Here is a 27,236-nt window from a genome sequence, read left to right as displayed (position 1 = left end):
CTTGGGCCAGTCATGGTATTGTTGAGCAGTTATAAAAATCAGAGCTCTCTCAGCCCCATTTCCCTCAGGCTGTCTGTTGTAGGGAGAGGAAGGGATTTGGAAGCCGCTTTGGGACTCCTCCTATGAGCCTCTTATGGCGCAGAGTGGTAAGGCAGCCGTCTGAAAGCTTTGCCCATGAGGCTGGGAGTTTAATCCCAGCAGCCGGCTCAAGGTTGACTCAGCCTTCCATCCTTCCGAGGTCGGTAAAATGAGTACCCAGCTTGCTGGGGGGTAAATGGTAATGACTGGGGAAGGCACTGGCAAACCACCCCGTATTGAGTCTGCCATGAAAACGCTAGAGGGCGTCACCCCAAGGGTCAGATATGACTCGGTGCTTGCACAGGGGAAACCTTTACCTTTACCTTGGGACTCCTTCGGGGAGTGAAAAGGCGGGATATAAAAAAACAGCTCCTCTCTTGTTTCTTAGGAACTTCGCTGGTTCAGCTCGCTACAATGAATGTTCTTGCTGTTGGCTTCTGGATACTTCATTAGATTATTAGCGCGTTAGGGTGAGGACCCACCCACGCACCGCTGAGGAAGACCCATAGCGTCTGCGCGTTTGTTCCGGGAGGTTGGCAGCCTGACCTTCGCGGGAGCGCAAATCCCATCCGAATATAGCCCTACGCAGCCTCTGCCCCGTAACTTGCTTAAGGATGTTCTTCCCGGCATTTGTCCCCTGCGTACCGGGAAATCTAGACTGACGCCACCACCTTTCCGGGGATGTCCTTGGAGGGGAAGAAGACACGCGGCACCCAAGAGAGTGGGGGGGGGCGTGGGCGGGGTGCACGCGTCGATCCGCATTCACAAATTCCTTTCCCATTGATAGAAAAACCCTGTCCTGGACGCGGTGACGTCATGCACTGGAATGGACGCAGGGGGAGAGGAGGCGCCGGAGCTTTGTGACGTCACCTCCGCGCTTTAGCCAATGGGGAGCCGTCCCCGGCGGAGAGCGAGAGACGAGTGCTGGAATGCGGCCGGCGGCTGCGGCACCCTGCTCGGCTCCTTCCGTCCGGCGCGCGGCCCCGTCCCCGCCCTCCTCGGCGCGCTCCCGTCCCCTGAGGTGGGCGAGGGGGGCAGGGGCTGACGCGACTGGGGGTGTGTGTGGGGGGGTGAGGGCTGAAAGGGTTTCTGTGGGGAGAGTTGGGGGGAGGGGACCCTGGGAAACGGGGTGTGGCTGGAATTTGGAGGGAGGGGTTGGGTTAGGGGGCCGAGGAGGGAGAGTGGAAGAGATGGGGGGGCGGGGGGCGGAGAGGTATATGGGGTGACAGTCTGGGGCAGAATATAGGGAGAGAAGAGGGTGGGGGGCTGCGAGGATTGGGGTTCTGGGGATATAGGGGCTATATAGGGGGAGAAAGGGGTGGGGGCTGTGAGGATTCGGGCTTTGGGAGCTGGAAAGATTGGGGGCTTCAAGGAAGTGGAGCACTGAGGGATAAGTGGGGGCTCAGAAATGGGGTGGCTGAAAAGGGTAAAAACTCCTTGAAGGGCTAGAAGAAGGGGGGCCAGATGCTGGCTCTGGGCAGTATGTGAAGGATGGGGTGGGCTCAGGGGGTCTGGGAGGGAGTGTGGTTGGCTGCCAGAAAGGAACTGTGAAGGGGAAACATCTGTGTGAAGCTTGAGGGGTGAGAGGGAACTGCAGCTGTGAAGGTTTTTGTTTGGGGGGTGGTGGTGAAAGGAGGTTGTAGATGGGGAACGGCTCAGGATCTGGGATCAATCCTGTGGCCTTTGGCATCTCTTTGTGCGCCAAGTGAAGGGGAGGTTTTGCATTGGATGAAACTTGAGGACGGGCTTGGGGGGGCCCCGGGGTGAACCTGGAGGTTGTTTCTGGGGCTGTGGGCAGCGGGATGGGATTCGTTTGGAGTCTTGGAAGTAAAAAAGGCAGGGATGATGGAAGTGGCCCCACAAGGAGGCATGTGGAGTTATGGAAGGAAATATGGAAAGGCTGTTTAAGGAGAGGGAAAGGGGGGTTGGTAATGGGGTGAGAAGGCTTTGGAATGATGGAATGTAAACGTAGATGGTTGCCAAGGGGAAGAAGGGCTGGGGTTTTCTGGTTCTTTGGGGGTAACGGTACTTTGGGAAGGCCAGTAACGGTTCAAGTTCAGGGAAAGGAATATGAAGATTTCCTGCAGAATTTAACAACAACAACACGTCAACAAGCCTGGGGGTGGGGGGAAATATGCGAGGGCTGCCCCTTGATTGGATTTCTGAACTGTTCCAAATCTATTTTCCAGCATTGTTTTCTGTCATCGAACCAGTACGAGGGCCTCAGGAAACTGAGGGGGCGAATTAAGCCCTTTCCTGCCAGCACCATGTCCACCTTCCGCCAGGAAAATGTGGAAGACCATTACGAGATGGAGGAAGAGCTGGGAAGGTGAGCCAACTGGGTTGCTTTGTGGGCTTCAGCTGATGAGACAATTTTTAAAAAAGAAGAAGGGACACAAGGAAAGAAAGAAGGGCTACATAGCAAGTAATACAAGATGGCGACGGAGCAGTAGCAGCTTTGTTAGAGGCTCTCCTACGTATTTTCTTTCTAGCAAATAATACACATGCTGAGATTTTTATTTGCCTGTTCATCTCAGGAGCTCAGGCTATCTTTTTTGGTTTTCCTTCCACAATCTGTGAGGTAGTTCAGGCTCAGGAGGAGTGCTTGGCCCAAGGTTAATAGCTATGTGGAGACGTGAACCTGAGTCTTGCTGATACCCAAACTCCATGTCATACTGACTGTTTTGGGGTGGTGGGAGTAAATTCCGTGCCTCTTTACTGCTCTATTCATGTTGGCAAGCCTATAGAAAGTGTTTCCTGTGAAGACTCTGAAAGAACTTGGGGAAAGTTGCCAGCAATAGAACATTCACCAACTGCATATAGTGTCTGCAGGGGGAGTGAAAGGGCAGCTAGAGCTTAGAAATATCTTTCATAGACAATTAAGGGCACAGTGGAAGCTTTGTCATCAGGAATGTTCTGGTACATGAACCGTTCAAAGACTGAAGACAGCGAGATGGTTGGAGGAGGGAGGTTTACCCATTTGAACACATTGGTCCGATTTGCATAGCGTATTGGCTAATGAATTCCCTGTGAATTTGGGGATGGGGGGGGGGGGGCAAATGAAGCAAAGTTGCTCTGATTTCATTGTTATTCTCCAAAAACACAGGATTGCTTTGGCTCTTGCACCATCGTGGAGGTCATGATGCAAGGTTTGATTGCTAGTGTGTGAGGCATATTTCCTGTCTGAGAAATTCTGTCCTGGCAGCAGCTGTCCAAAGAGCATACTAAAAGCAGGGTTTTTTCCCCCCTCATTCTCAGAGATCTGTGTGTATCATCGTTCCCAGTTGTGATGGTTAATTTTATTTATTTATTTTATTTAGATTTTAATACCGCCCTCCCATACGGCTCTGGGCGGTTTGCATAAAACATTGTAGAACAATTGCATAGAACATGACAACAATATGATAAATAACAAATAAGATAACATGACAACCAGAACTATATTTTAACAGAACAATAACATTGATAAATCCCTGGGTAGGTCAGATTGTTCAGTCATGGAAGGGCGTCTGAGGGAGGGGGTGATTGTATTTTATGTGCATTGTCCATGTTGTGGGCCTCCTTGAGTGCTCTAAGGAAGAAAGACAGCTAATAAATGACTGAAACAAATAAATAAAATCCAGGAATGGGGGATGTCAGAGTCCTAGGTTGTATCCAAATGCCTCCACTTTACTGAATGCTGTATTCTGGGATGTTAAACCCCTGTGATTAATGTACTTCTGGTTTCCCTTCCTTACACCAAAGGACATCCAGAGACCTGCTTCCTTATACCTGAAAGTCTGTGTACCCCGGCATCCTGGTTCTTGCCATTCCTTATAAACAGGGTATCTAGTTTTCGGGCAGAAACTCCTGCTCAGTACGGTGGTTCTGTTGAGCAAACAGGGCTAACATCTGTGGGTAGGCTTCTTTTGCCTAAGAGAAGTCTCGCTGCTTTGAGGTCAAAGACCATCAAAATCTGGTATCCTGTTTCCCTCATTGGCCAATCAGGAACCCCTAAGTAGGACCAGAGGTGTAGTAGGGAGCTAGTGTGGTACAGTGGCCAGAGCGTCGGATAAGGATCTGTGGGTCATCATGTTGGTCTGAAGCAGCAGAATAAAGTTCGAGTCCAGGGGCACCTTTAAGGCCTACAAAGTTTCAGTCAAGTTATAAGCATTTGTGGGCATGCACACTTCCTCACTGGCGGTCTTCAAGCAGCAGCTGGACAGAAACTCACTATGGAAGCTTTAGGCTGATCTTGCCTTGAGCTGGAGGCTGGACTAAGTGGCCAGTATGGCCCCTTCCAACTCTGATACCTGATGACCTCAAGCATCCCTGCTAAGTCATCATCCAGCTTCCACAGGAAACATTAGTCAGCTGCTTTGGATAACCCCAGCGAGGAAAAAAAGGCAGAGTTCAAATGACGTAAAGCAATAAAATAATAATAAACCAATGAAGGCAGTGGCTTGTTACTCCCCTTTCCCTAGCAACTGGTATTCAAAGACAGGCTGCCTTTTGGCATAGGGCCTCTGCTTGGCTCTTCGGTTGAACACCTGTCAATAGACAGCTTTGTGAACATGCCCGTCAGTCCCCATTAAAGCCAACAGCCCTGCCTCTCTCTTATATCAGAGAGTTCCATAAGTGACTCAGAGCATTCTGACTCCGGAGTCATCCGAGGTGTGGTTGCTTTGCAGTGAGCCCCACTGGCTCCACATGAGGGTGCTCAGGGTTGTGCCTGGGAGGCACAAATGGATCGGGGCTGGAAAAATATGAATGATGGCCCTCCGTGTCTGTTTCTCCCCCACTTGTAATGGAGGCAAATCACAAAGCTTTGCGCACGTGGGGTGGAAAGAGACTTGCGCGTGACTCAGGCAGGGCAGGTCGGTTTCAGAGATTATCCCCAGCCAGTTTTGCTGACGGGCGACAGGACGAAAACCTGCCCAGCTGCCTTTGCTTGTCTCCCATCGGTCCCTAGCAGCCTTATATAGGAAGCCTGTGGCTCGCTAGCATGATGTCACCATTGGAAAATGTAAATAACAAACGGGGAAAAAATCCTTTCAGTTTTCAAAGCAGCAGCTGGAGATATTTTCGTTCCCCCTCCTTTTGCACACTTGAGCTGGTGGCAGGGCAGCTGAGCTACAGGTTAGGAAGGCTGCAGACTGGAGGGAGCCCAGGGGGAGTTGATTCCTCTCAGCTGGCCTGTTAGCTGTAATGACTAAATGGAGCCTCCATGTTTAGGTGCAGTATCCCTGTGAGCACTTACTGAAGAGAGAGGTTTTGGTCTCTAGGCTCTGGGGCATCTGCCTGGCTATAGCTTTAAAGGAGATACTGGATTAATTTCATTCTCATTGGTCTTGCACAGCCCCCTGCCCCCGACCTCTTTCTGTGTAGCCCTCCCACCTGCTTGTCTGCTGCTATCACCCTCAAGGCATTTTCCCTCAGGCTCACACAGTTCTTGCCTCAAGAGGCACCGTCTACTGCTGTTCATCCTGTCCCTTTCTTGCAAAAAAAGACAATAGTAACATTGTTTTGGTCTCCCTGGTTCCTTCTGTCAGCCCCCTCTTGTACTCATCCATACAAGCATTTTGGCCGTTCTCTGGGTGCTTTGTTAGCCGAAAAAAACCCTTACCATAGCAGAAAACATATTCTTGAAGGTATGAAAACCAGTAGGAAAACTTAGTCTGAGTTGGGCTAAATTGAAATGAATCACAAGTGATGGTGTGGAGAATAATAAAAATGATGCAGTTGCAAGTGTCAATGAAGAGATACTGGTGTAGTGGTTAAGAGTGGCGGCCTCTAATCTGGAGAGCCAGGTTTGACACCCCGCTCCTCTACATGCAACCAGCTGGGTGACCTTGGGCTACTCACAGTCCTTATAGAGCTCACAGAGCAGTTCTGTTAGAGCTCTATTAGCTCCACCTACTTCACGGGGTGCCTGTTGTGGAGAGAGGAAGGGAAGGCGATTGTAAGCTGCTTTGCGAGTCCTTCAGGTAGTGAAAAACAGGACATAAAAACCAACTCTTATAAATGTAACACTTCCCATGTAATTTCAATCATCCATTAGCGGGCCTTGTGCAGTAACATTCTTCAGTGGTAAAATGTGATGCGCGTTGTAATAGCCAATGTTAATTACATCAGGCATCATGGCCTTACTCATTAATTATATTTTAGCACTGAATTTTAATGTACTGTTTTAACTATATTTATGGGAACACTGCCCTGAGCCAGTTTGCTGTGAGGGCAGTATATAAATCAAATCAATAAATTGTCAGTTTCAAAATTTTCTCCCAGAGATAGGTGCAGAACATGGAGATGTTTTGTACCATGCAGAGGTCAGGAGGTTTAGTGGAGGCAAAGTCCTCAAACGTTTTTCCAGCCTCCAACATGAAGTTGATCCATGGGGGCAGTGAGTAATTTAGGGGCATTAGGAGGTCAGAAGTCCGACTCTTCCTGCTGCAGCTGTGTTTTCCTAGCGAGATTCATTCCAAGGCGGATTGCTATTGCCCACCTCTGGGATACTAGTGGTCCTGGACTTCCTTGGTGGTCTCCCATCCTAGTGCTGACCAATTTCCTCAAGAAAAGGACGTCTTCAGAAGGTGGGCTGGATGGGATCATATTCCAGCTGAGCTCCTTCCCCTCCTCAAACTCTGTCATTCTCACATTTCACCCCAGATCTCCAGGAATTTCTGATCTCAGGGCTGGCAACCCTTCTCCAAAAGATTCCATCTCTTGGACACTGGAATAACCTTGCTTGCTGTCTCCTTCTCCTTCCCATCAGCCTTTCTCCCCAATGAGGACCCAAAATGGCATTTACAAATGACTTTTACAAAGAACTTATATATATATATTCCAGATTAAAGCATGTCCACAGCACAACAGCCACAAAAAGAAGTGTAGGCAATATAGTATGTGTTGAATTTGTAGTGCACTGAACACCAGGAAAGAAAATATGTTCGAATGTATGTGTGTGTGTGTGGGGGGGCACTAGGGAGCCAAAGGGGCGGCAGCCTGAAAATTTTTGGGAAGCACTGATGTACAAGAACAGGATGCGGATTGTTAAATGTAAGTTCTAGTAATATTTTGTGTGTTTTTCCCTAAGTAGTAGTTGTAGTTGTATAGTTATAGACAGTATTTTTTTCTGTGTCTTTCTAAATAATAAATAAAATATAAAGTTAAAAAAAACCCCTCACAAATCCAGTTGATAGTCCACCTTGCTGTGAACCTATGCTTGGAGTGAGCCGGCTTGCTGGGAGGGCAGTATAGAAATCTAACTAAAGAGCGGGAGGCTAAGCGAAACAGAATGCGATGCTGTCTCCTTCACGCCCCGCCTCTCCGCCTTCTCCCCAGCGGCCAGTTTGCCATTGTGCGGAAGTGCCGGGAGAAGAAGAGCGGTCTGGAGTACGCCGCCAAGTTCATCAAGAAGCGCCGCCTGTCCTCCAGCCGCCGCGGGGTGAGCCGCGAGGAGATCGAGCGGGAGGTGAACATCCTGCGGGAGATCCAGCACACCAACATCATCACCCTCCACGACATCTTTGAGAACAAGACTGACGTGGTGCTGATCCTGGAGCTGGTCTCGGGAGGGGAGCTCTTTGACTTCTTGGCCGAGAAAGAGTCGCTGACGGAGGAAGAGGCCACCCAGTTCCTCAAGCAGATCTTGGACGGGGTTTATTACCTGCATTCCAAACGCATCGCCCACTTTGACCTCAAGGTGAGATCCTAAAGGACCCCTGAAATTGTTTAGTCTGGACTGCTGCACTTTTGTTTAGAACAGTGGTTCTCAACCTGGGGGTCAGGACCCCTTTGGGGATCGAATGACCCTTTCACAGGGGTCGTGGCAGGACTTGGCCTGGGGGAGGGGGGGCACCACCACTGTTGCTGCTCCTCCTGAAGGTGCCCGCCAATTTATATACAATTTATAACCAATTCATATACAATCATGAACAATGGATCTTCACGCTTTTGGTCAGTTTCGGTTTAATTTCAGTGAAAGGATACTTGCATAATTTTATGATTGGGGGTCACCACAACATGAGAACTGTATATAGAGGCTCGCTTCAGTCACTGGGGCTAGAAGCCACTGATGGATCTCTTCTCTGTAAATCTGCCTCACCCATTCAAAAGCAATCTGCACTCATGGCCAACACTTCTTCCATTGGCCCGGCATTCCGCAGTCTAATTACTTAAAAGTATTTCCTTTTATCTGACCTGTACCTATCGCCCATCAACTTTGTTGGGTGCCCAGGAACTCTAGTATTATGGGAGATGGAAAAAAAAAGATCCCTCTCTCCCCTTTCTCCTCCCCGTGCATTGTTTTATAAACCACCAATCATGTAGTCTGGCTTTACTTTGAAGATAAGGAACTGTGTTCTGAGGGAAAGTATTTTGGCATGCAAAATGTGTGAATAGGGGAGGGAGAAGAGGGATTGTCTATATGAGGGGTAGTCAACCTGTGGTCTGCTAGATGTCCATGGACTACAATTCCCATGAGCCCCTGCCAGCAAACACTGGCAGGGGCTCATGGGAATTGTAGTCCATGGACATCTGGAGGACCACAGGTTGACTACCCCTGGTCTATATGAACCCTAGATTCTGCTTAGCAACTTGTTCTTAGCACAACAAAAATAGAGTGCAATAGCACCTCTAAGACCAACAAAGATTAATTCAAGTTCACTCCTTGAATAAATCTTTGCTGGTCTTAAAGGTGCTATTGGACTCTATTTTTATTATGCTACTTCAGACCAACACGGCTACCCACTTTAATTTGTTCTCAGCAATGCTTTGCTACTGCAAAGTGACCTGTAGAGCTCTCCAGGGACTTTAATAAACAGCTTTTGGACTTTTGCAAGAAATGCTTCAGCTCGTTTTGTGTCCTTTAGAAGAGCATCCTGGGTTCATGACACTAAGCAGGGTCAGCCTTGATTAGTATTTGGATGGGAGATGTCCAAGGAATACCTGGGTTGTGCCTTGGAGGCAGGCAATGGCAAACCACCCTTGAACTTCTCTTGCCTTGAGAACTTCTCCAAGCGTCACTCTAGGTTGTCCGTGACGTGACGACACTTTCCATCTTCCACCAAGGCAGTCGGAACCTAAGCTGTTGGCCGCAGGTTGAATACCTCTATGGATTTTAATTTTTTTTTTTTACTTTCCCCACTAGCCTGAAAACATCATGCTGCTGGACAAAAACGTCCCCAGCCCTCGGATCAAGCTGATTGACTTCGGGATCGCTCACAAGATCGAAGCAGGGAACGAGTTCAAAAACATTTTCGGCACCCCGGAATTTGTAGGTACGTGCGGAAGAAGGGATGTTCTGAAATGATGTCCTCAACAGCTAATGGGGCGTGTGTGTTTTATTCCCTGACATTGTTGAATTGCAGTATAATTCTGAAATCAATCTCAACTTGCCTCCCCCCCCCCCATTTTTCAGGGTACAAACAATATTTAAAACGCACAAATTCTCGGGCACTGCTTCGGGTGGACTTTTGTTAATGCAAGTTTCTCCCCCACCCCCCATTTCTTCCCAAAGCTCCAGAAATTGTGAACTATGAACCGCTGGGTTTGGAGGCGGACATGTGGTGAGTGGAATCAGTTTTGAGTACAAACTTGAGGGGGTTGTCAAGTTATGAAGGAATGAATGCATCAAGCTGCTTTCTATTGCGCCAGGCGGTTGTGGGTCCATCCTGCTCAGCATCCGACTGCTCCCAGCTGGGAGGGGGGGGGGAAGGGGTGGGGCTCTCCTTAGGCAGAGATCACTCTTTCCCCACCTGGGATCCTGTAACTGGAGGCACTTGGGATGCTGCTGCTTTCTGTGTGAAATGCAGACACTGCCACTGAGGCCCTCCCTGATGCATGAGCATGGAGAGCCGCCACACTTCCGCATATGCCGCAGTGTGCTAGAGCAGCTTCTTGGCAGATAAATAAAATAAATATTTTATTTGTATACCACCATCTCCCTGTTTTGCTCAAGGTGGGTAACAACAATATTAAAAATAGTTATACCCATGAAACATTTTTATGTACAAAACCCGCCTCCTCCTCCCAGTGAGGGTTGAGCACAGGGGGTATCCTGTCTGCCGATGGCTTTTCAGGAAGGGAAGCCAGCATCCCAAGATGTTATTTCTTGGCCTCAACCTTAGGCCTGATGGAAGAGCTCTGCTTTGCAGGTCCTCCAGCACTCTCTGGTCTCTCCAGTCAGAGAGTTCCACCAGGCTGAAAAAGCCCTGGCCCTGATTGAGGCCAATTTTTTTTTCTTTGGGGCTGGGGACCCCAAGCAGATTGATCTTAATGCTATTTTGAGGGGGGGTGTTCAGGTCTGTGCAAGGTACATGGCTACCTAATCTTTCCTTCTTGTTTTTCCCCCTCTTTTGCAGGAGCATCGGGGTCATCACGTACATCCTGTGAGTTTGCTTTACCAATAAACCCCATTGCTGTGGTGGTAGGGGCTCATGGGAATTGTAGTCCGTGGCAGTTTGGCCACCCCTGTGAGCAAAGTCAGGTGCCAGTGAGTAGCCAGGCTGCAGGTACCCCCAAAATGTTCACAGATGGAGCCTCTCACCTGGGCAGAGGGCCGTTGCTACTGACCCTGCATCTGCAGGATATGGCAGGATTCTCTGCTTTCAGACTGGTCCAGAGGATCTGGGTGTGGAATGGGGGTAGAGAGTATCCATCCAGAGGGCATCCATCTGACCTTGGAGCGATGTCGCAAGCATGGGCACAGGACCAGCAAGAGGATCTCTTGCAGTCCAAAGGACATCCTGCATGTGAGCAGAACAGCCGCTTAAACGGCAGCTGCTTGAAAAGCCTCCTTATCTACTAGCATGTGCTGGACAGGTCTGTATCATGCTGTCAGTTCTAATGGCTAGACTCATTGGATCAGGAGGGATCTTGCTTCTTGTCCACTGGATTGCAACACCCTCAGCTTCCTGCTCTGGCCAGTGGGCATCAAGAACTGACAGTTCACCCATGGGGCTCTTGGTTCAAATCCCACAATGCCTAGTGCCCTGCCCTTCAAGGCTCAGGGCAGACACTGGGTGATCTTGACTCTCTAAAAAGAGAGTGGTGGCTGGATGGTTGGGGGAGAGAATTGGCCAAGAGCAAAGGTCGTGTCCTGTCTTCCTGCAGTGCTTTCACAGGTGCTGCAGTTACTGACTGTAGCGTTAGGATGCTGCACAAGAAGCCTGTGTCCCTTCCCCCCCTCGGCATGCTCAGTGCTCCCAAAGGAAGCCAGTGTTCTGTGACAGTCCAATAGCCACTGGGTTATCGGCAAGACAGCTTCTTCCCGGGCTGTGCCCCATGCTGCTTATTGTGCCATTAGGAACTTCTGTCTTGGTTACAAAAATGCTCTGGCCTTATCCTTCCACAAAGCCTTACCCACAGGCAGAGGGAAGGAGGAGGGTAGTGGTTAAGAGCGACGGACTCTAATCTGAGAACCTGGTTTGATTCCCCACTCCTCCTCCACATGAAGCCTTCTGGTTCATCTTGGACCACTCAAGGTTCTCTTAGAGCTGTTCTCTCAGAGCAGTTCTGTTAGAGCTCACTCAGTCCCACCAACATTACTGGGTGTCTGTTGTGGGGAGAGGAAGGGAAAGGTGTCTGTAAGCCACTTTGGGACTCCTTTGGGTAGAGAAAAGCAGGGTATAAAAAAACAGCTCTTCAATAAAGTGCTAAAATACTGCCTGCCAAAGGGCTTTACCCAGGGCTGTAATATAACTGTGAAGAGTAGATCACAAAACTTGTGAAGAGTTTTCTGTTAGTTTTAGCTAGGTGGCGGCTTTGCCACTGCAGCTATGAGAGCAGTGGGGCACTGACCATGACCCTGTCATCTTTCTTTCTCTTCTCCCCACAGCTTGAGTGGGGCTTCCCCCTTCCTGGGCGAAACGAAGCAGGAGACTTTGACCAACATCTCTGCAGTCAACTACGACTTTGACGAAGAGTACTTCAGCAACACCAGTGAGCTCGCCAAGGACTTCATTCGGCGCCTGCTGGTCAAGGATCCCAAGTAGGAGACTCACATGGGTCAAGGATAGGGAGAATGGGGGAGGGGCAATCGGTATAAAGCAACAGATTTTGAGCTGGCAGGGTCCAGCCAGGCAGCTGAGCTCTGGCACAGCCTGCAGCTGAACTCTTGCAAAGGCAAGTTTTCGGATCAAAGCTGTGCAGCTGAGTCTTTTTTGGTTCTGTACTGCTCTGGGATCTTGAAATATAACCTCTTTCAGGGCTGGAGAGAAGACTCCAGTTAGTAAAAAGTGTACAAAAAACGTCAGCTTTTCTCTTCTTGGCAACGAACATGCCGTCCTGCTCCCATGTAGCTCATGTATTTTCAGCGGGGCTTGCAGAAGAAGCAGCATTAGTTTTATACCCTATTTTTCACTACCCCAAGGAGTCTCAAAAGAGGCTTACAATCCCTTTCCTCTCCCCACAACAGACACCCCATGAAGTAGGTAGGGCTGAGAGAGTTCTGACAGAATGGCTGTGTGTGAACAGCTCTAACAGGACTGTGACTGGCCCAAAGTCACCCAGCTGGCTGCATGTGGAGGAGCAGGGAATCAAACCCAGCACTCCAGATTAGAGGCTGCCACTCTTAACTATTACACCAAGCTGGCTCTCAGAGTCATGGGTTAAGTTCTCCAGTTATTGTACCCTTTTTCTGGTGTGCCTGTCCTCTTCCCCAGGAAGGGTTGGAACTAACCAGGCCGCTTGTGTCGTTGCAGGAAACGAATGACGATTGATCAAAGTCTAGAGCATCCGTGGATTAAGGTACACAAAAATTGCTTGGAGTGTTGGCATGGGGGTGGGGGGCTTGATTTCCTGCTGTTTGCACAGTCTCCTGTTCTAGACGGTTTTGCTGCCAGGGTGGGGCGGGGATATTCCTGGAGTTTTTGCCTGGGTCATTGGGTCTTCTTCAGAAGTGATTTTTCTTGGATCCCGTGCAAGGGTCAGAATTTAAACCCATCAGCCTTCTTTGTTGGCCAGGGAGCCATGGTAGAGGCTTATAAAATCACGCCAAGGTAGATCAAAGGGATAGAGAACAAAGTTTGAGTTCAGCAGCACCTTTGAGACCAACAAAGTTTATTGTAAATTCACTGTGAGGGCCATGAAGGTTGGCCAGATCCATAGAGGAGGAGGAGAAGTCCATCCATGGCTACTAGATGTGTTAACTAAAGGGAGCCTCCACAGTCAGAGGCAGAAAACCTTTGAATACCAGTTCTAGGAGGCCAATGTCAGGGAAAGGCCTTGGTTTCTGTACCCTGTTCCTTGGCCATCTTGGACCAGCGGTTGGCTACTTTGTGAGACAAGATGCTGGACTAGATGGACCACTAGTGGGATCCAGCAGGTTCTTCTCATGTTGTTACATCCTCTGTTTATTGCAAATTAGGGGTGGTTTGGAGAGGGCTGCGTGGATCTCTGTCACACAGACTCTTTCTTATGGGTCTGTAGCCATTTCCTTTGCCACCTCCAGGTAGCTGGTCTTGGGGAGGTACGGTAAGAGTAATCTATAAAGGATCCCTCTGGTTCTGCAGCAGGGTTTTTCAGACTTTATGCCTTCAAAACAAACTCCACCCATTGGCCGAAGCATCCAGGTGCATTCTGGAAAACGCCAAAGAACGTTCTGGCAAAGTGTAGCTGCCCCGTGTGACCCGGGAGTCTGACCAGAGATGCTGTTCTCTTATGTCCTTACAGTGCAGTCAGACATCAGGGATTGGAGAGCCAGCCTCCTTTGCAGGGAGCTTCTCCATGCTCTCTGACTTTCTCGTTGGAGCAGGGGTAGTCAACCTGTGGTCCTCCAGATGTTCATGGACCACAATTCCCATGAGTCCCTGCCAGCAAATGCAGGGAATTGTGGTCCATGGACATCTGGAGGACCACAGGTTGACTACCTCTGCGTTGGAGGACCTTGACACCTTCCCCAGCAGAACCCCCTGGTTGCCCAGGGCATGGTTTGAAATCCACTGAGATGAAAAATGGGGCAGGGCAGAGCAAGAGGCATCATTTGCAGTTGTGGTTTTATTCCCTCTAAGGTTTTCTTTCTAAAGCTCTTCTCCCTCCTTGCCTTGGATTTCCCTGCAGGTGATCAAGAGGCGGAACGTCCGCAACGAAGAAAACAGCAAGAAGCCGGAGCGCCGACGCCTGAAGACGACGCGCCTCAAAGAGTACACCATCAAGTCCCACTCGAGCATGCCGCCCAACAACACCTACGTCAACTTCGAGCGCTTCTCCAAGGTCATGGAGGAGGTGGCGGCGGCCGAGGAGAGCCTGCGCGAGCTGCAGCGGAGCAAGAAGTCCTTCCGGGAGGACATCGAGGCCCTGCGCTCCATCTACGAGGAGAAGGAGCTGTGGTACAAAGAGGAGAACGAGGCCATCGGGCAGGACCTCCGGCAGATCCGGCAGGACATGCAGAAGACGGAGGCCCTGAAGCGGCAGGCCCAGGAGGAGGCCAAGAGCACCTCCCTGGCGGCTAACGGCCTGAAGAGGCGTTACCGGAAGCTCGAGAACCGCTACGAGGCCTTGGCCAAGCAGGTGGCTTCAGAGATGAAGTTTGTGCAAGAGCTGGTGCGCGCTGCCGAGCTGGAGAAGCTGCAGGGCGGCGAAGACGACTGCGGGATCCGCTAACGCGGCTCCCGGTGCGGGGTTTTTCTCTGTGTGGATGTGTGGATCTTGCCCAGCTTTGTTCTTTGGGGTTGTGCTCCCCCTTCCCCCGGGGCTGTGAGGGGCAGCTCACCCAGTTCTCCTTATTTAATCACCAGCGTGGCTGCTTCCGGGACTATGCAACCCATAATGCAGTGTTCCCACGAGGATACCATGCTGCTTGGGACTTGTAGTGCCACGCAACCCATCACGCAGCGCTCCCACCCGGATACAATGCAGCTTGGGACTTGTAGTCTTTGGCCCACTGTGCGCTTATTTAAAAATAGTATCTTCTGCGGGTTGCTGCCAAATTTGGCTGAGGGAGGGGCACCTTTATTTCTTTCGCTGGCTGATGCAGCCCCTTTCTGTGTTCTCTCTTGCCGAAGCAATTCCGACTGCCGGTTGCCGCTCTGAGGTTCTTTCACCACCTTTGCTTGTGGTCCGGTGGCTGCATCTTCAAAGAGATGACTGAGAACGTTAGATCCGCTTGACGGCGGAGAAACCAAGGGGTGTGTGTGGAGGGACGTTTACCTGGCACAGCCTTTCTCCTCACCTTTGAGCTGCTGCCAATGTCCTCATGCAGAGAATGTGCCTCGGAGGGCTAACCTCAAGACGGTTGGCCCAGTGTGCTGTAATCTGGGTTCCAGAGGTTTGTTCCACGTGCCTCAGGGTCTGCCTAGAATTGCGGGCAGTACAAATAAGCTCTGGGATGATGAGAAATGATCCAGGAGGTGGCACAAGGGCAGAGGATAACCCCTCCCTGCTTTTCTCTTAACGTCAACCTGATTTTAGCTTTTGGTCAAAAAAGTCCCGTGTAGAATTAGTTTGAATAACGCCCTCGTGGACCAGTTTCTTTCTTAAGTTCCGTAGGTTGGGGGAATTGAGCAGGCGCATACCACTGCACAGGTAGTAGAGTGAAATCAGCCCCTTTGTGTATCAGTTGTTTTCTTTTTTACCTTTAGGGCTGAAGGGAGGGGGTTGGGAGAGGGAGGGTAGAAAGGGTTGCCTTGTTTTTACACTGTAACACCAGGGTTTGCACTTTCCCCAGAACGCATGGGATAGCACAGGTATGCCTTCAGGTGGGTGGGGAGGGAAGAGGGGTCCTTCAGTCCCCATGGTCTCTACTCCTTGGGTTCTGGTTTGTAATCTTCCTGAATTTGACAGCTGAATCCCAGGAAGAAAGAGAGAATGCATCCCCGCTAGGCCAAGACCTGAAGGAACGCGACTCTCTTTAATGACAAATTTAGGGAGCTTAATGTGCATATTCCTTGTGGGACAATGATCTGGGCTGTGTTTTCACTTTCCTTCTATTTCTGCTATAGGGTCGAAAGAAAGACTCTGAATCCAGAAGGAGGGGTGGAAAGCAAGTATATCATAGTTAAGGGCAGAGGCCTCTAATCTGGAGAGCCAGGTTTGATTCCCTCACTCTTCCTCCACATGCAGCCAGCTGGGTGACCCTGGGCCAGTCACAGTCTTGTTAATGCTGTTCTCACAGAGCTCTCTCAGCCCCACCTACCCCTCTGGGTGTCTGTTGTGGGGAGAAGAAGGGAAGGCGATGGTAAGCCACTTTGAGATTCCTTCTGGTAGTGAAAAGCGGGGCATAAAAACCAACTCCCCTTTTTTCTAAAGTGGTGTTACTTGTGGGAAAAAGCAGCTCCAGCAGTGGCGGTATTTTCACAGGGTCTTTTTCGAGGGAGCGTGCCCCTTCCTACAGTCCAAGGATGTGTGCTCTCTTTTTTGGTATAAAGGGACTCTTGTGTTCCAAATCGCTCTGTTATGCAGCTTAGAGAAACCATCTCTTTTTTCCCCAGCCCTGCTCCTCTCTGGCTCTTCCTAGCAGCCTATGCCCCACATCCCACCGCTAGAGGTGCCTGCCCTTCGAGACCCTTCAGAGTCCCTCAAGGGCCCTCAGGCCCCAGTTGCATTTGTGGGGACATAGCCAAGGCAGCTCCTCTCTCTGGAACAAAACCAGGTTCTCTTTCAGCAGGTTGGAAATCTTGCCTCTATAGCTTGAGGTATAGAGGGGAACGGCCTCTGTGCTCGGCTTCTCTTCGGTTCTTAACCTTTCTGATTAGGGCTGCCAGTTTTGGGGTGGAGCCTGGAGATCTCCCGGTGTTACAGCCGATCCGCAGGCTAGAGCAATCAGTTCCCTGGAAGGAACGGCAGCTTCAGAGGGCAGAGTCTATGGCAGGGGTGGCCAAACTGGCAGGGTCTCGTGGGAATTGTAGTTTGGCCATCCCTGCCAATGACATTGTGCCCTGCTGAGGTCCCTCCTAAACCTCACCTCCAGCTTTCACCCCCAGATCTCTAGGAATTTCCCAGCCCAGAGTTGTCAGCATTATGCTCTGATCCGTATTGCCGAGGCCGCCAGCAAGCCCTGACTCTTTTTCGTATTCACTCTTAACTTGTTTCTGCTCCCTCATTCCTTCTTGCTCTTCCCTTTGCCCTTCCTGCCTTTCCCCCCCAGTGCCTGCTGCCGACTCTAAGGTGCAAGGGCTCTGCCTTACACCGTCCTGCCCAGGATCGTCTCCTCTGTCTGCCAGCCTGTCTCAGGTCATGGGCTCTTGCATAGCCTCTCAGCTCCTTTAACTGGAGGTGGAGGAGCGGAAGCCTTGAACTCGCATGTGTGGTCTGCTGCTTGTTGCTGGACTGTGTCCCTTACCCAGCAAGGCACGGCATGTTCTCGGCCTCAGAGACCGACAGTCACTTTCCTCTTAAACCAGGCTGTTCGTACCTCCTGCTTCTCTCAGTTCTGATCACCACGTTGCTTGATCTAGCCCCAATTTTGACCAATTGCCTTTTGGGACAAGGACCATGCTCTGTTCTCTCGTGTGCTTGTGAGGGAAAGCCCCCTTACCCTTACCCTTCTTCCCCTAGCCTGGTGGGGAAGAAAACCCTTGCCATGGCTGTGAACAGTTGAAAACATACACATCGCAGCTGTCAGTCCAGCCTGCAAGCAGAGCTTTCCGCACTCGAGCCTGCGGTGATCTAGATTGGGATGCTGCCATGCTCCAGCTCCATGCCAAAGCTCCTTGCAAGCTCCCCACACCAGCCCCCAAAGTGCCAGGAAGCATTAGTGAACACCAGGGGCAGTACTGAGCGACATGACAGCAATTAACTTGGCAGACTTCTTGCCGCGTAGCGTTACAGCAACCAGTAGGACTAACAAACTGATTAGCCCTCTGTGGCTCAATGGAACCTCCATGTTCAAAGGCTGTGTGTACCTCTAGTGGCAAACAGTGCTGGATTTGGTCTGGTCTGGCAGGGCTCTACTGCAATCAAGGGGCTTCCTGTCCATTGCACCGCTCTTGTTTGGCTTCTCTAAGTCCTGTCAGTTTTGGCTGTGGCCTTCATTGTTTCCAGATTTGGGGAGGGGGATATGATATGTGTCCCCCCCCCCCCAGCCTCTGCCCCTCTGAGTTAACAGTACAATCTTGAACTGAACTTGATGAAATGATTCCAACTAGGAGGGTTGAAATGGACTGTCAAAGAATAAACTAAAAAAAAAAGAGTGGAGTTTTTGGCCTTTCTTTTTTAGCCGTGGTGGGGAAGGGAGGGTTTTTTTCCCCCAGAGGCACAAAGATTGAAAGAAGGTCTGAGACGGCGTTTGGAATCCGGGCTGTGTGCCCCAGTAGGAGGCTGAGATGGGATTTTGGGGCTATGGAGCTACAACAAGCAAAAGGTCCAAATAATCTTAAATTCTTCCTTCTCCTGCTCTTCAAAGCAGCTTACGTGGCCAGCTCAACATTTCAGGTACACATCGATAATGTATACAATATCCTCCTGCTTCCTGCTCTAGGCTTGGATCCACTGGGCTGCCTCAAACGTGGTGTAGTCATTAAAGAGCAGCGGCCTCTAATCTGGCGAGCCGGGTTTGATTCCCTACTCCTCCACACGCAACTATCTGGGTGTCCTTGGGCTCATCACAGCCCTGGTAGTGCTGCTCTCACTGAGCAGTCCTGTCAGAGCTCTTTAAAACCTCACTGGATGTCTGTTATGGGGCGAAGAAGGGAAAGGTGTTTGAAAAGCTGCTTTGGGGAGTGAAAAGCTGGGTACAAAAACCAGCTCTTCTCTCTCCTCTTCTATGGGTCATGGGTGTTCCCATTTCTAGCCCTGGCCAGGTTTAAATACCAGCAGCAGGGAGAGAAACTGGAGTTCTGCTAGAGGCGGTCATAGAATCCTAGAGTGGGAAGGGGCCACACAGGCCATTCTAGTCCCACCCCCTGCTCAATGCAGGACCAGCCTCAGCCATCCAGGAGAAGGATCTGTCCAGCCGCTGCTTGAAGATGGTCAGTGAGGGGGAGCTCCCCACCTCCTTAGGCTGCCCATTCCATTGCTAAACTAGACTCATATAATCCTAGAGAGGGAAGGGGCCACGCAGGCCATCTAGTCCCACCCCCTGCTCAAGGCAGGACCAGCCTCAACCATCCAGGAGAAGGATCTGTCCACCTGCTGCTTGAACACTGCTGAGGGGGGGTGGGGGAGTGCATCACCTCCTTAGGCAGCCAATTCCACTGCTGAATTACTGTTAATTTTTTTTTCTTGATATCTACACGTCCTATCTTCTGCTGCCAACAGGACCCAGTCCCTGCCCTCGTCCAAGTGACAACCTTTCAGATCCTTCAAAAGAGCAACCATGCCCCTCCCAACTTCCTCCAGGCTGAACATTCCCAAATGCTTGGTGCATTTCCTCATAGGGCTTGGTCCCCAGACCCCGGATCATCGCTCTCCTCTGCACCCTTTCAGTTTTGTCCACTTTTTTGAATACTAGGATTCCCCTTCCTGGTGCCCTTGAAACCACACCCCATAATTCAAAACCTTCTGCACAGGTCTGTGATAATTTGGTTCTCCCAGCTCCACAGCCTCGCACAACTTCTGTACATGGATCCTGCCATCTGCCCTCCTATGTTAGCAGCACAGCATGACCTGTTGGATGACTGGCTAACTTAGAACGGGCAAAAGCCGTAGCAGATGTCCCAGGGCTGGGGGGGGGGGGGAATCATCCGTCAGGGAAGGGCTATCATCCCTGCTCAGCTATGAAATTTCCTGGACCTTGGGCCAGCTACTATCAGCCTATCCTGCTCTGCAGGGATGTTGTGAGGATCCAAGGGCAGGAGAACAAATAGCCCCAGTGATTACCACCAGCCTGGATGGACCTGCAACAGGATCCCTATCTCATCCAGTTCTAAATCACCTACAAATTCTCAGTGCAATGATTTTTGTAGAAGCAGAACGGAAGCCAAAGTGGCTGTTTTCCAAACCTCCACCAGAGGTCGCCAGCTCTCTGTCTTGGAGACCAGGACTGTTTGCTAAGTCTTGCCGTAACCTAAACATTTGGAAATTATTATTAGTTATTATTGAATTTATATACCACCCTCTCAGACAGCTCAAACAAAGACAAAGGCACGCTTGATGGTCTCCTGTGTACCATTTGATCCCAAGGGATATCTGTTTATCAAGTAAAGGCGAGAGACCTTCGAAGATTAACAAAGTTTAATTTGGGCCATAAACGTCCATGTGCGTGCATGGTTTCAGGTACACGGTTATGTGGGTATTTTTTAAAAGGCCAAACCAAGCTGCAGGGAGAATCTCTCTTCATACACTGGAGGGTGCACTGAACTGGCGAGGGAGAATGTGACAGATTTGGGATTTAATTGCCTTTAAAAGGCTCTTAGGAATCTGCTGGGTTACGGGTGTTAGGAGGATATTTCCTCTGCCTGAGAACCAGAAGAACAGTTGCCTATCAGTGCGGTGGTGTAGTGGACTCTACTCTGGAGAACTGGGGTTGCTTCCCCACTCCTCCACATGCAGCCCGCTGGCTGACCTCGAACTAGTCACAGTTCTCTTTGAGCTTTCTCATCGCCACCTTCCTCACTGGGTGTCTGTTGTGGGGAGAGGAAGGGAAGTCAATTGTAAGGTTTTAAAAAGTGGAATATAAGAAACAGCTCTTCTTCTGACAGCCAGTGTCGTGTAGTGCAGTGGTCCCCAACCTGCGGTCCACAGCCCGGTGCCGGGCTGCGAAGGCCAGGGCATCGGGCCGCGGTTCCCTCTCCCCGCCCCCCCCGCAGTAAAAAACTTCCCCGGGCCACAAGCTTGCGGCCCAGGAAGCTTCTTACTGCGGGAGGGGGGGAGAGGGAATAAGGGCCGCGCTATGTAGCGTGCATGCATGGCCCGGCCGGGGCAGTTGCCCCGCCGGTCCCCAGCCAGAAAAAGGTTGGGGACCACTGGTGTAGTGGTTAAAAGTGGCTGACTCTGAAGAACTGGGTTTGATGCCCCACTCCTCCATATGCAGCCAGATGGGTGACCTTGGGCAGTCTCAGTTCTCTTAGAGCTGTTCTTACTCTCTCTCAGCTCCACCTAACTTACTGAGTGCCTGTTGTGGGGAGAGGAAGGGAAATTGTTTGTATGCCACTTCAGGACTCCTTTGGGTAGTGAAAAGTGGGTATAAAAATACAGCTCTTTGATTAGAAAAGACAAACCTAGGATAAAGGGACTGATATTCTGATCCCATGGAAAGCAGCTGTATATGTGAGTAAGCAGGACTGGAGTAGCTTGGCAGAGTGGTTTTCGGGGAGAAATTTAGTTTCTCTTTCTGGACAGCCCTAAAATATTTCCATAGCACTGGCTTTCTCACCCACTGGGCCTTCTTGACAGCCCTGGAAGGGTTTCCTGAATGGGTGGGAGTTAATATGTATATGTATGTGTATGTGTATATGTATATATCTGTATGTATGTGTATATGTATCTCTGTGTGTGTGTATTAAATTGGTTAAACATTTATGGGGTGAAATGACCATACCTGGTCATGTCAACTCACCCCTCCCCAAATGGCCAATGATGGGCCTGGAGGGGGTGGGAAGGGGAGGGACTGTGCTTCCCAACCCTATTCTGCATGATCGTGCCACTCCTGGGGTTTCACAAAGCTCGAAGAATGTTTCAGGGGTTTCTCAACAGTAAAAAAAGTCGAGAAAGGCTGCTATAGCCAGTAGCAGCTGCTGCCAAAGCAAGGTTTTTAGAAAAATCTGTACAGCCAATCAGATCTCCAAGCCTTACTTGATCCCACCCATTTTCTAAAAACAGGTGCCAGGAAGAGTATGGGTGGGTACCGTAGGATGCCAGCCTCCAGGTGGGACTTGGGGATCTCCATTGAGGACTGGGTCATTCCCAAACTAGAAATAAGACCCTGCCTTGAATCTCAAACTTAGCAGGGCTGCATACAGAACATTGTATATTATAACTGTCAGAAGACTACAGCTCCTAATAGGCTATTTTCTTATTTGAAAATAAACAATAGAGTCTTCTTTAGTAAGAATATAATAAAATCAGAGTCCAGAGGCACCTTTAAGACCAATAAAGATTTATTCAAGGCGTGAGCTTTCGAGTGCAAGCACCTTTCGTCAGAGTATGATTACATGACAGGGAATATATGTAAGAAGATCATAGTCTGAGGAAGAGTGCTTGCACTCGAAAGCTCACACCTTGAATAAATCTTTGTTGGTCTTAAAGGTGCCACTGGACTCTGATTTTATTGTGCTGCTTCAGACCAACACGGCGACTCATTTGAATCTTAGTAAGAATATGTTTGCTTAGACCAGGGGTAGTCCAACTGCGGCCCTTCAGATGTCCATGGACTACAATTCCCAGGAGCCCCTGCCAGCGAATGCTGGCAGGGGCTCCTGGGAATTGTAGTCCATGGACATCTGGAGGGCCGCAGTTTGACTACCCCTGGCTTAGACACTAGCAAAACGTTCAGACATAAAGCTTCAACAGTAACTTCTGAGGTAAAACTAGTTGCAGAGATACATTTTCCCGTTTATATCAAGTCAGAAGTAGTTCTGTTACACTGTTTCCTTTTCGGCCTTCACAACACAGAAGCAGAGATTATTTTACGTTTTCCGATTTATAAACATGACCCGAGAGACTCTTTGACTGTCACTCTCAAGATACAAAACAGTTACTAACTGTCAGAGCTAACAGACACAAAATATCTCCCATCATGTATCACTTCAGTACTTGTGAGTTTGCATGCAGACAAAATTTCCAACAAGTGGCACCATGGGAAAGTAAGATCATGAGGCAGTTTTGTAGTCAACTGCATTAGGAACAGTGTCTTGTACAAAAGGGAGCTTGTACACTTGAAATACCATGATCAATTTCCCTGCCCAGAGCTGGCAAACCTCGTGGAATATACATTGTAGGGGGGGGATTCTCTTGAACGATTTGCACACCCGCCTTCAAAGAAGGAACTATGTAGCATCGTCTGAGGATTTCTTGGCGAGGAAGCAGCCAAGGGGTTCCTCTAGACCCATCCATTTTACGATGTCTCTCCCCACCCCCTGATTTCATGTTTGTGCAAATTCTCCATCCAGTTTGTCTTTCGCACCCGGCTGTGAGTGCCTCACCTCCTGAATACCCCTGTGTGACTTCCTTTGATTGCTGCTGGAGACAGACAGAAAAGAGGCCATGCATAGGCTGCTTAAAGAACAAAATCGTTTTATTCAGAAGAGAAACTGCTTTGTAAGGAATGGGAGTGAGAGAGAGAGCATGAACAGTTTGACTTGGGGTCACCTGATCCCTTCTGGCCACCCCTGGGTGATCAAGGGGCAAGGGATGCTGAGTCCAAGCTGGGGAAACCCTGGAGATTTTGGGATGGAGACTGGGAACTACAGGCCTCAGTGGGGTACAACCCCATAGACCTGACCTTCCAAAGTGGCCATTTTCTCCAGGGGGACTGATCTCTGTCCCCTGGAGATGGGCTGTGATTCCAGGGGATCTCCATGTTCACTGGGTGGCTGGTGTTGCATATGCAGTTCCTCAGAGGACCAGAGCTTGAGATCCAAGTTGGGATCGTAAAAACAGCCAATGGGAAAGAAGGATTACAGCTGTTCTGTAACCAATGAGATGCCAGGGTTCGCATCCAATGAGAGATTTCTGCTTAGGACCAATGAGGTTCCTGGTCGTAGAGATCCCTTTTTCCAGGATCTGTATATATTGGGTAAGGCTGCGGAACTTTGTTCAGTGTATTTTACTTGGGACCATAAAGAGCTGCAATGAACTGTCAGTGTCCTCTGAACCCACAGATTTAACAGCTGTTAAAAACCCCTGATTTAACTCACTCACTCTCAACTGGAGGCAAGAAGGGAGGAAGTGTGCTCAAAGGAGCAGGAAGTCTCCAAATTGATCCATTGGGTCATAGGAGGAAACTATTCGAAATAGATCAGCAAGACCCTGATCTAACTAGGCTAAATAGGCCCCCCTGTATGACATTCTTCAGATCCTTTTGAATAATGCCACTAGATCTTGGGTGTTGCAAGGAGGGACAGAGGGACAGCCTGAGGTTCTGTGGGTTCCCACATTCCAGGCCTGCAAGAGGTACAAGGGAGAAGGTCTTGTTTCTTTTTAAAATGGTCTTGATATCCACTTCCTCTGTGACTGGCAGGTTGCCACCAATCCTTCAAACAATAAGATGAAAAATAGCCCATTGAATGACCCATGTAAAGCAGAGAAGAGAGCCTGGCCTGGAATCCTCCAGAAGTCAGCTACAATTCTTGGAGATATCCAGGTCCCACTTGGAGGTTGGCAACCATGTCTGCCATGGCTTTTGGTTAGGAATTCCTTCACTGGAGGTGTTCCTGCTTGAATTTCTCAGGCATGGATGGATAAGAACATTTCTGCACATCAGCAAAAATAGAGTTAAAGGTAAATGTATCCCCTGTGCAAACACTGAGTCATGACCGACCCTTGGGGTGACGCCCTCTAGCGTTTTCATGGCAGACTCAATACAGGGTGGTTTGTCAGTGCCTTCCCCAGTCATGACCGTTTACCCCCCAGCAAGCTGGGTACTCATTTTACCGACCTCGGAAGGATGGAAGGCTGAGTCAACCTTGAGCCAGCTGCTGGGATCGAACTCCCAGCCTCATGGGCAGAGCTTCAGACTGCATGTCTGCTGCCTTACCACTCTGTGCCACAAGAGGCTCATAAAATAGTTACGCCAGCTAAATGGCAAAGCACTACATTTTACTGTGCTTCCCAGCTCCTCCTCAACTTTTCTGCCATCTCGCCTTTGTCTGCCGTCTTTTCATGCGTCTCACCCTCCACACCTGCTGCATGACGTGGTGGAAGAGAGCAACGTGGCTTATACGTGTCACGTTTCCACCCTTCAATCTCCTTTCTCCATATTTTAAAGGCCCAGCAATGCCCGCTAATTTTTTTAAAATTCATACTTCTCTGTTGCAATATCAATGCATGGAAACACAGATGCATAATGCTTTTTGAATGCCATCCCTTATGGGATCCTGAGTCCTTTGATACAGTTAAAAATTAATATTGTTCCTGATTTTTTTTGGGGGGGGGAGAAAACTTTGGAGAGGCACGCTTTACGTTACAACTTTGAAAAAAAAATCTCTTATTTCTGGCATTCCCTGCATGTGTGTCCACCTATTCGTTGCTCAATCCCTGGGAACAAGGGAGAGGGAGGCAGGTGTGAGGGCAGAAGAGGCTTGCTGGTTGCTCTCTGGTAGTTCACCCTAAATAGGTTGGGGAATCCACTGTATGTGAATCCTGAATTCGCGCTTTAAAATCTAGGATGTAGCAAGCAGTTTGCTGCCCGGATGCTGGATGTTGCTGACATCATGGGAAGCGGCCAGAATATAACGACTACATTAGGTAAACATTTCACTGTATTTATTGGGTGCAGAAAAGCCCTGTTCCCTTAATTTGTGGGTTGTAAACGCCTTATAACAATATCTGATAGAGACATTTTACTAGCACATGGGAGTAAGTTTGAAGTTCCTGGCAACTTGAAAAAGTACCCAGCTAAACTGGTGAATTGGTCATTGTGCCTTCTTACTGCCAGAAAATTCCCTGTTGTTACTTAATTGTCAATTTTTCTTTATTGTTCTTTCACAGTTGGTGTGTGATCATGGTTGCCACCCCCCCTTTTTTTTTTGCAAAGTTATTTCTTTGTTGCTAGTTGTCAATTATAAAGGTTCAATTCTCCATGTTCTTCAGCCTGTATATGATCTTTATATGATGTTCTTATAATGATTTATGTCATATTTATATTTTTCCACACACAATAAAATCTCAATGTTGTTGGAGACATCAGCTCTTTGCGTGGGTACCTAATTTCTTTGTTTAACCATAACCGTCTACCTGCTTTTGTAAGAGGAGCACAAGCCCCACCTGACTCTGCAATCCTGGGTCAGGCAGCAGCACCTTTGTCTGGGCTGGGTTGAGTTCTGGATCTTTAGGGAATGGGGAAGCTAAAATGGTAAGAAGTAGCATATAGATATTCCCTAAAATGGCACACTATGCTGGAAAATAACATTTTTTCAACAAAAAAGCATTTGAGAAGGGAGAGGAAACATGGAACACACTTCTCTGTGCATTTGGTATGTTCCTTGCCATGTACGTGTGCGTGTAGTTTGCTGCATGAATGAGCCTGTTTGTAAAGGCAGGAAGAACGCCAATGAATGGGGCACTGGGATGGGCCAACCCATTGTGTGGTCATGCTGTGTGCAGTGCCTTCCTTGGTTTCTCATCCCCTGTGTAGTCTGTTCTTTGGGCTTTTCCAATCACTTCTACTTCAGGTGGTTCCAACAGTGGTGGTCTTCCAAAAGTCCTTGAAGAATGATTCCTCGGGGGGGGGGGTGCCTGGGTAGGGAGTGGCTGCTTTTTTGTGTGCATGGAGTCCACCCACCAACAGCCACCTTTCTCCTACTATTTGGTCCCACAGTTCCATCTCTCCTGACCACAGTGGTGGCTCCTTGCCATCTTGCACTGTGTTTTGTGCAGGGATGCCAGACCCACCAGTGTGTGTATGAGGGGGTTCCCTGCTTTCAGGTCCCACCTCTCCGCCACCAGAGGGGGGAATTACCCCCCCAAACAGGGAAGGAAGCCAGAAAATAATGCAACATGCCTACATGACCAGTGACGTAGATGACACTCTGGCTTTTGGGTCAAACTCTATGGTAGAAGCTAATTGTACCATAGAGTTTTTGCCCCAAAGCCAGACCATCTCTCTGTCTCTCTGTCTCTCCTGGGTCACTTAGGTGCATTGTATTAATTTCCGGCATTACTCCCCACTTTTAGTAAGTGCACCTCCCGTCCCCCACCAGCAGGTCCAAGAGACACGGCAATCCTACTTTTTGCGACCCGAGGCCAGATGGTCCTATTTCATCATTCACATTGGGCTAACTGGGATATTGTTTATAAAAATAATGGGCCATGGATAGTGGTTAGAGTGCTGGAATAAGATCAGGGAGTCCTGGATTCAAATCGCCGAATTCTGCCACAAATCGTGACTGGTTACCACCCTCGCAGGCCAGTCTACTCCGCCAGGTTGTTGTGAGGCCAAAACGGGGGCAAAAGAGCCTTGGGTAACACCGCCCCGATTTCCTCAGAGAAAGACCGAAAGGTCCTTGATGGATAGAAGCCCACTAGGATAGAGGCTTGAGATTGCCCCTTATATGACTTATTCTCCAGCAGCCACAGGCGTGTATTTTGAGCCAGGTGGTTGGGGGCAAAGCATGGGCAGCAGCTGACATCGGGGTGGGGAG

At 49.5% G+C, this 27,236-nt stretch overlaps 1 protein-coding gene across 2 annotated transcripts; it reads left to right on the top strand.

Annotated features, from left to right (window-relative positions):
- The first annotated feature begins 968 nt into the window (after window positions 1-968).
- DAPK3 (death associated protein kinase 3) lies at window positions 969-18,187 on the top strand. 2 transcript variants are annotated; one of them, XM_077332194.1, is made up of 9 exons: window positions 969-1,099; window positions 2,268-2,407; window positions 7,402-7,762; window positions 9,209-9,338; window positions 9,578-9,626; window positions 10,422-10,448; window positions 11,897-12,049; window positions 12,762-12,807; window positions 14,119-18,187. In XM_077332194.1, the coding sequence occupies exons 2-9, from the start codon at window positions 2,346-2,348 to the stop codon at window positions 14,659-14,661; spliced, it is 1,371 nt and encodes a 456-aa protein (XP_077188309.1). In that variant the 5' UTR covers window positions 969-1,099; window positions 2,268-2,345; the 3' UTR covers window positions 14,662-18,187. The 2 variants fall into 2 exon arrangements, with proteins under 2 accessions (XP_077188309.1, XP_077188310.1); XM_077332195.1 differs by lacking the exon at window positions 969-1,099 and adding an exon at window positions 1,546-1,658.
- Window positions 18,188-27,236: the final 9,049 nt, after the last annotated feature.

This window comes from Paroedura picta, chromosome 4 (assembly GCF_049243985.1).
Source record: "Paroedura picta isolate Pp20150507F chromosome 4, Ppicta_v3.0, whole genome shotgun sequence".
NCBI classification, from domain to species: Eukaryota; Metazoa; Chordata; class Lepidosauria; order Squamata; family Gekkonidae; genus Paroedura; species Paroedura picta.
This window is presented reverse-complemented; position numbering and strand designations above follow the sequence as displayed.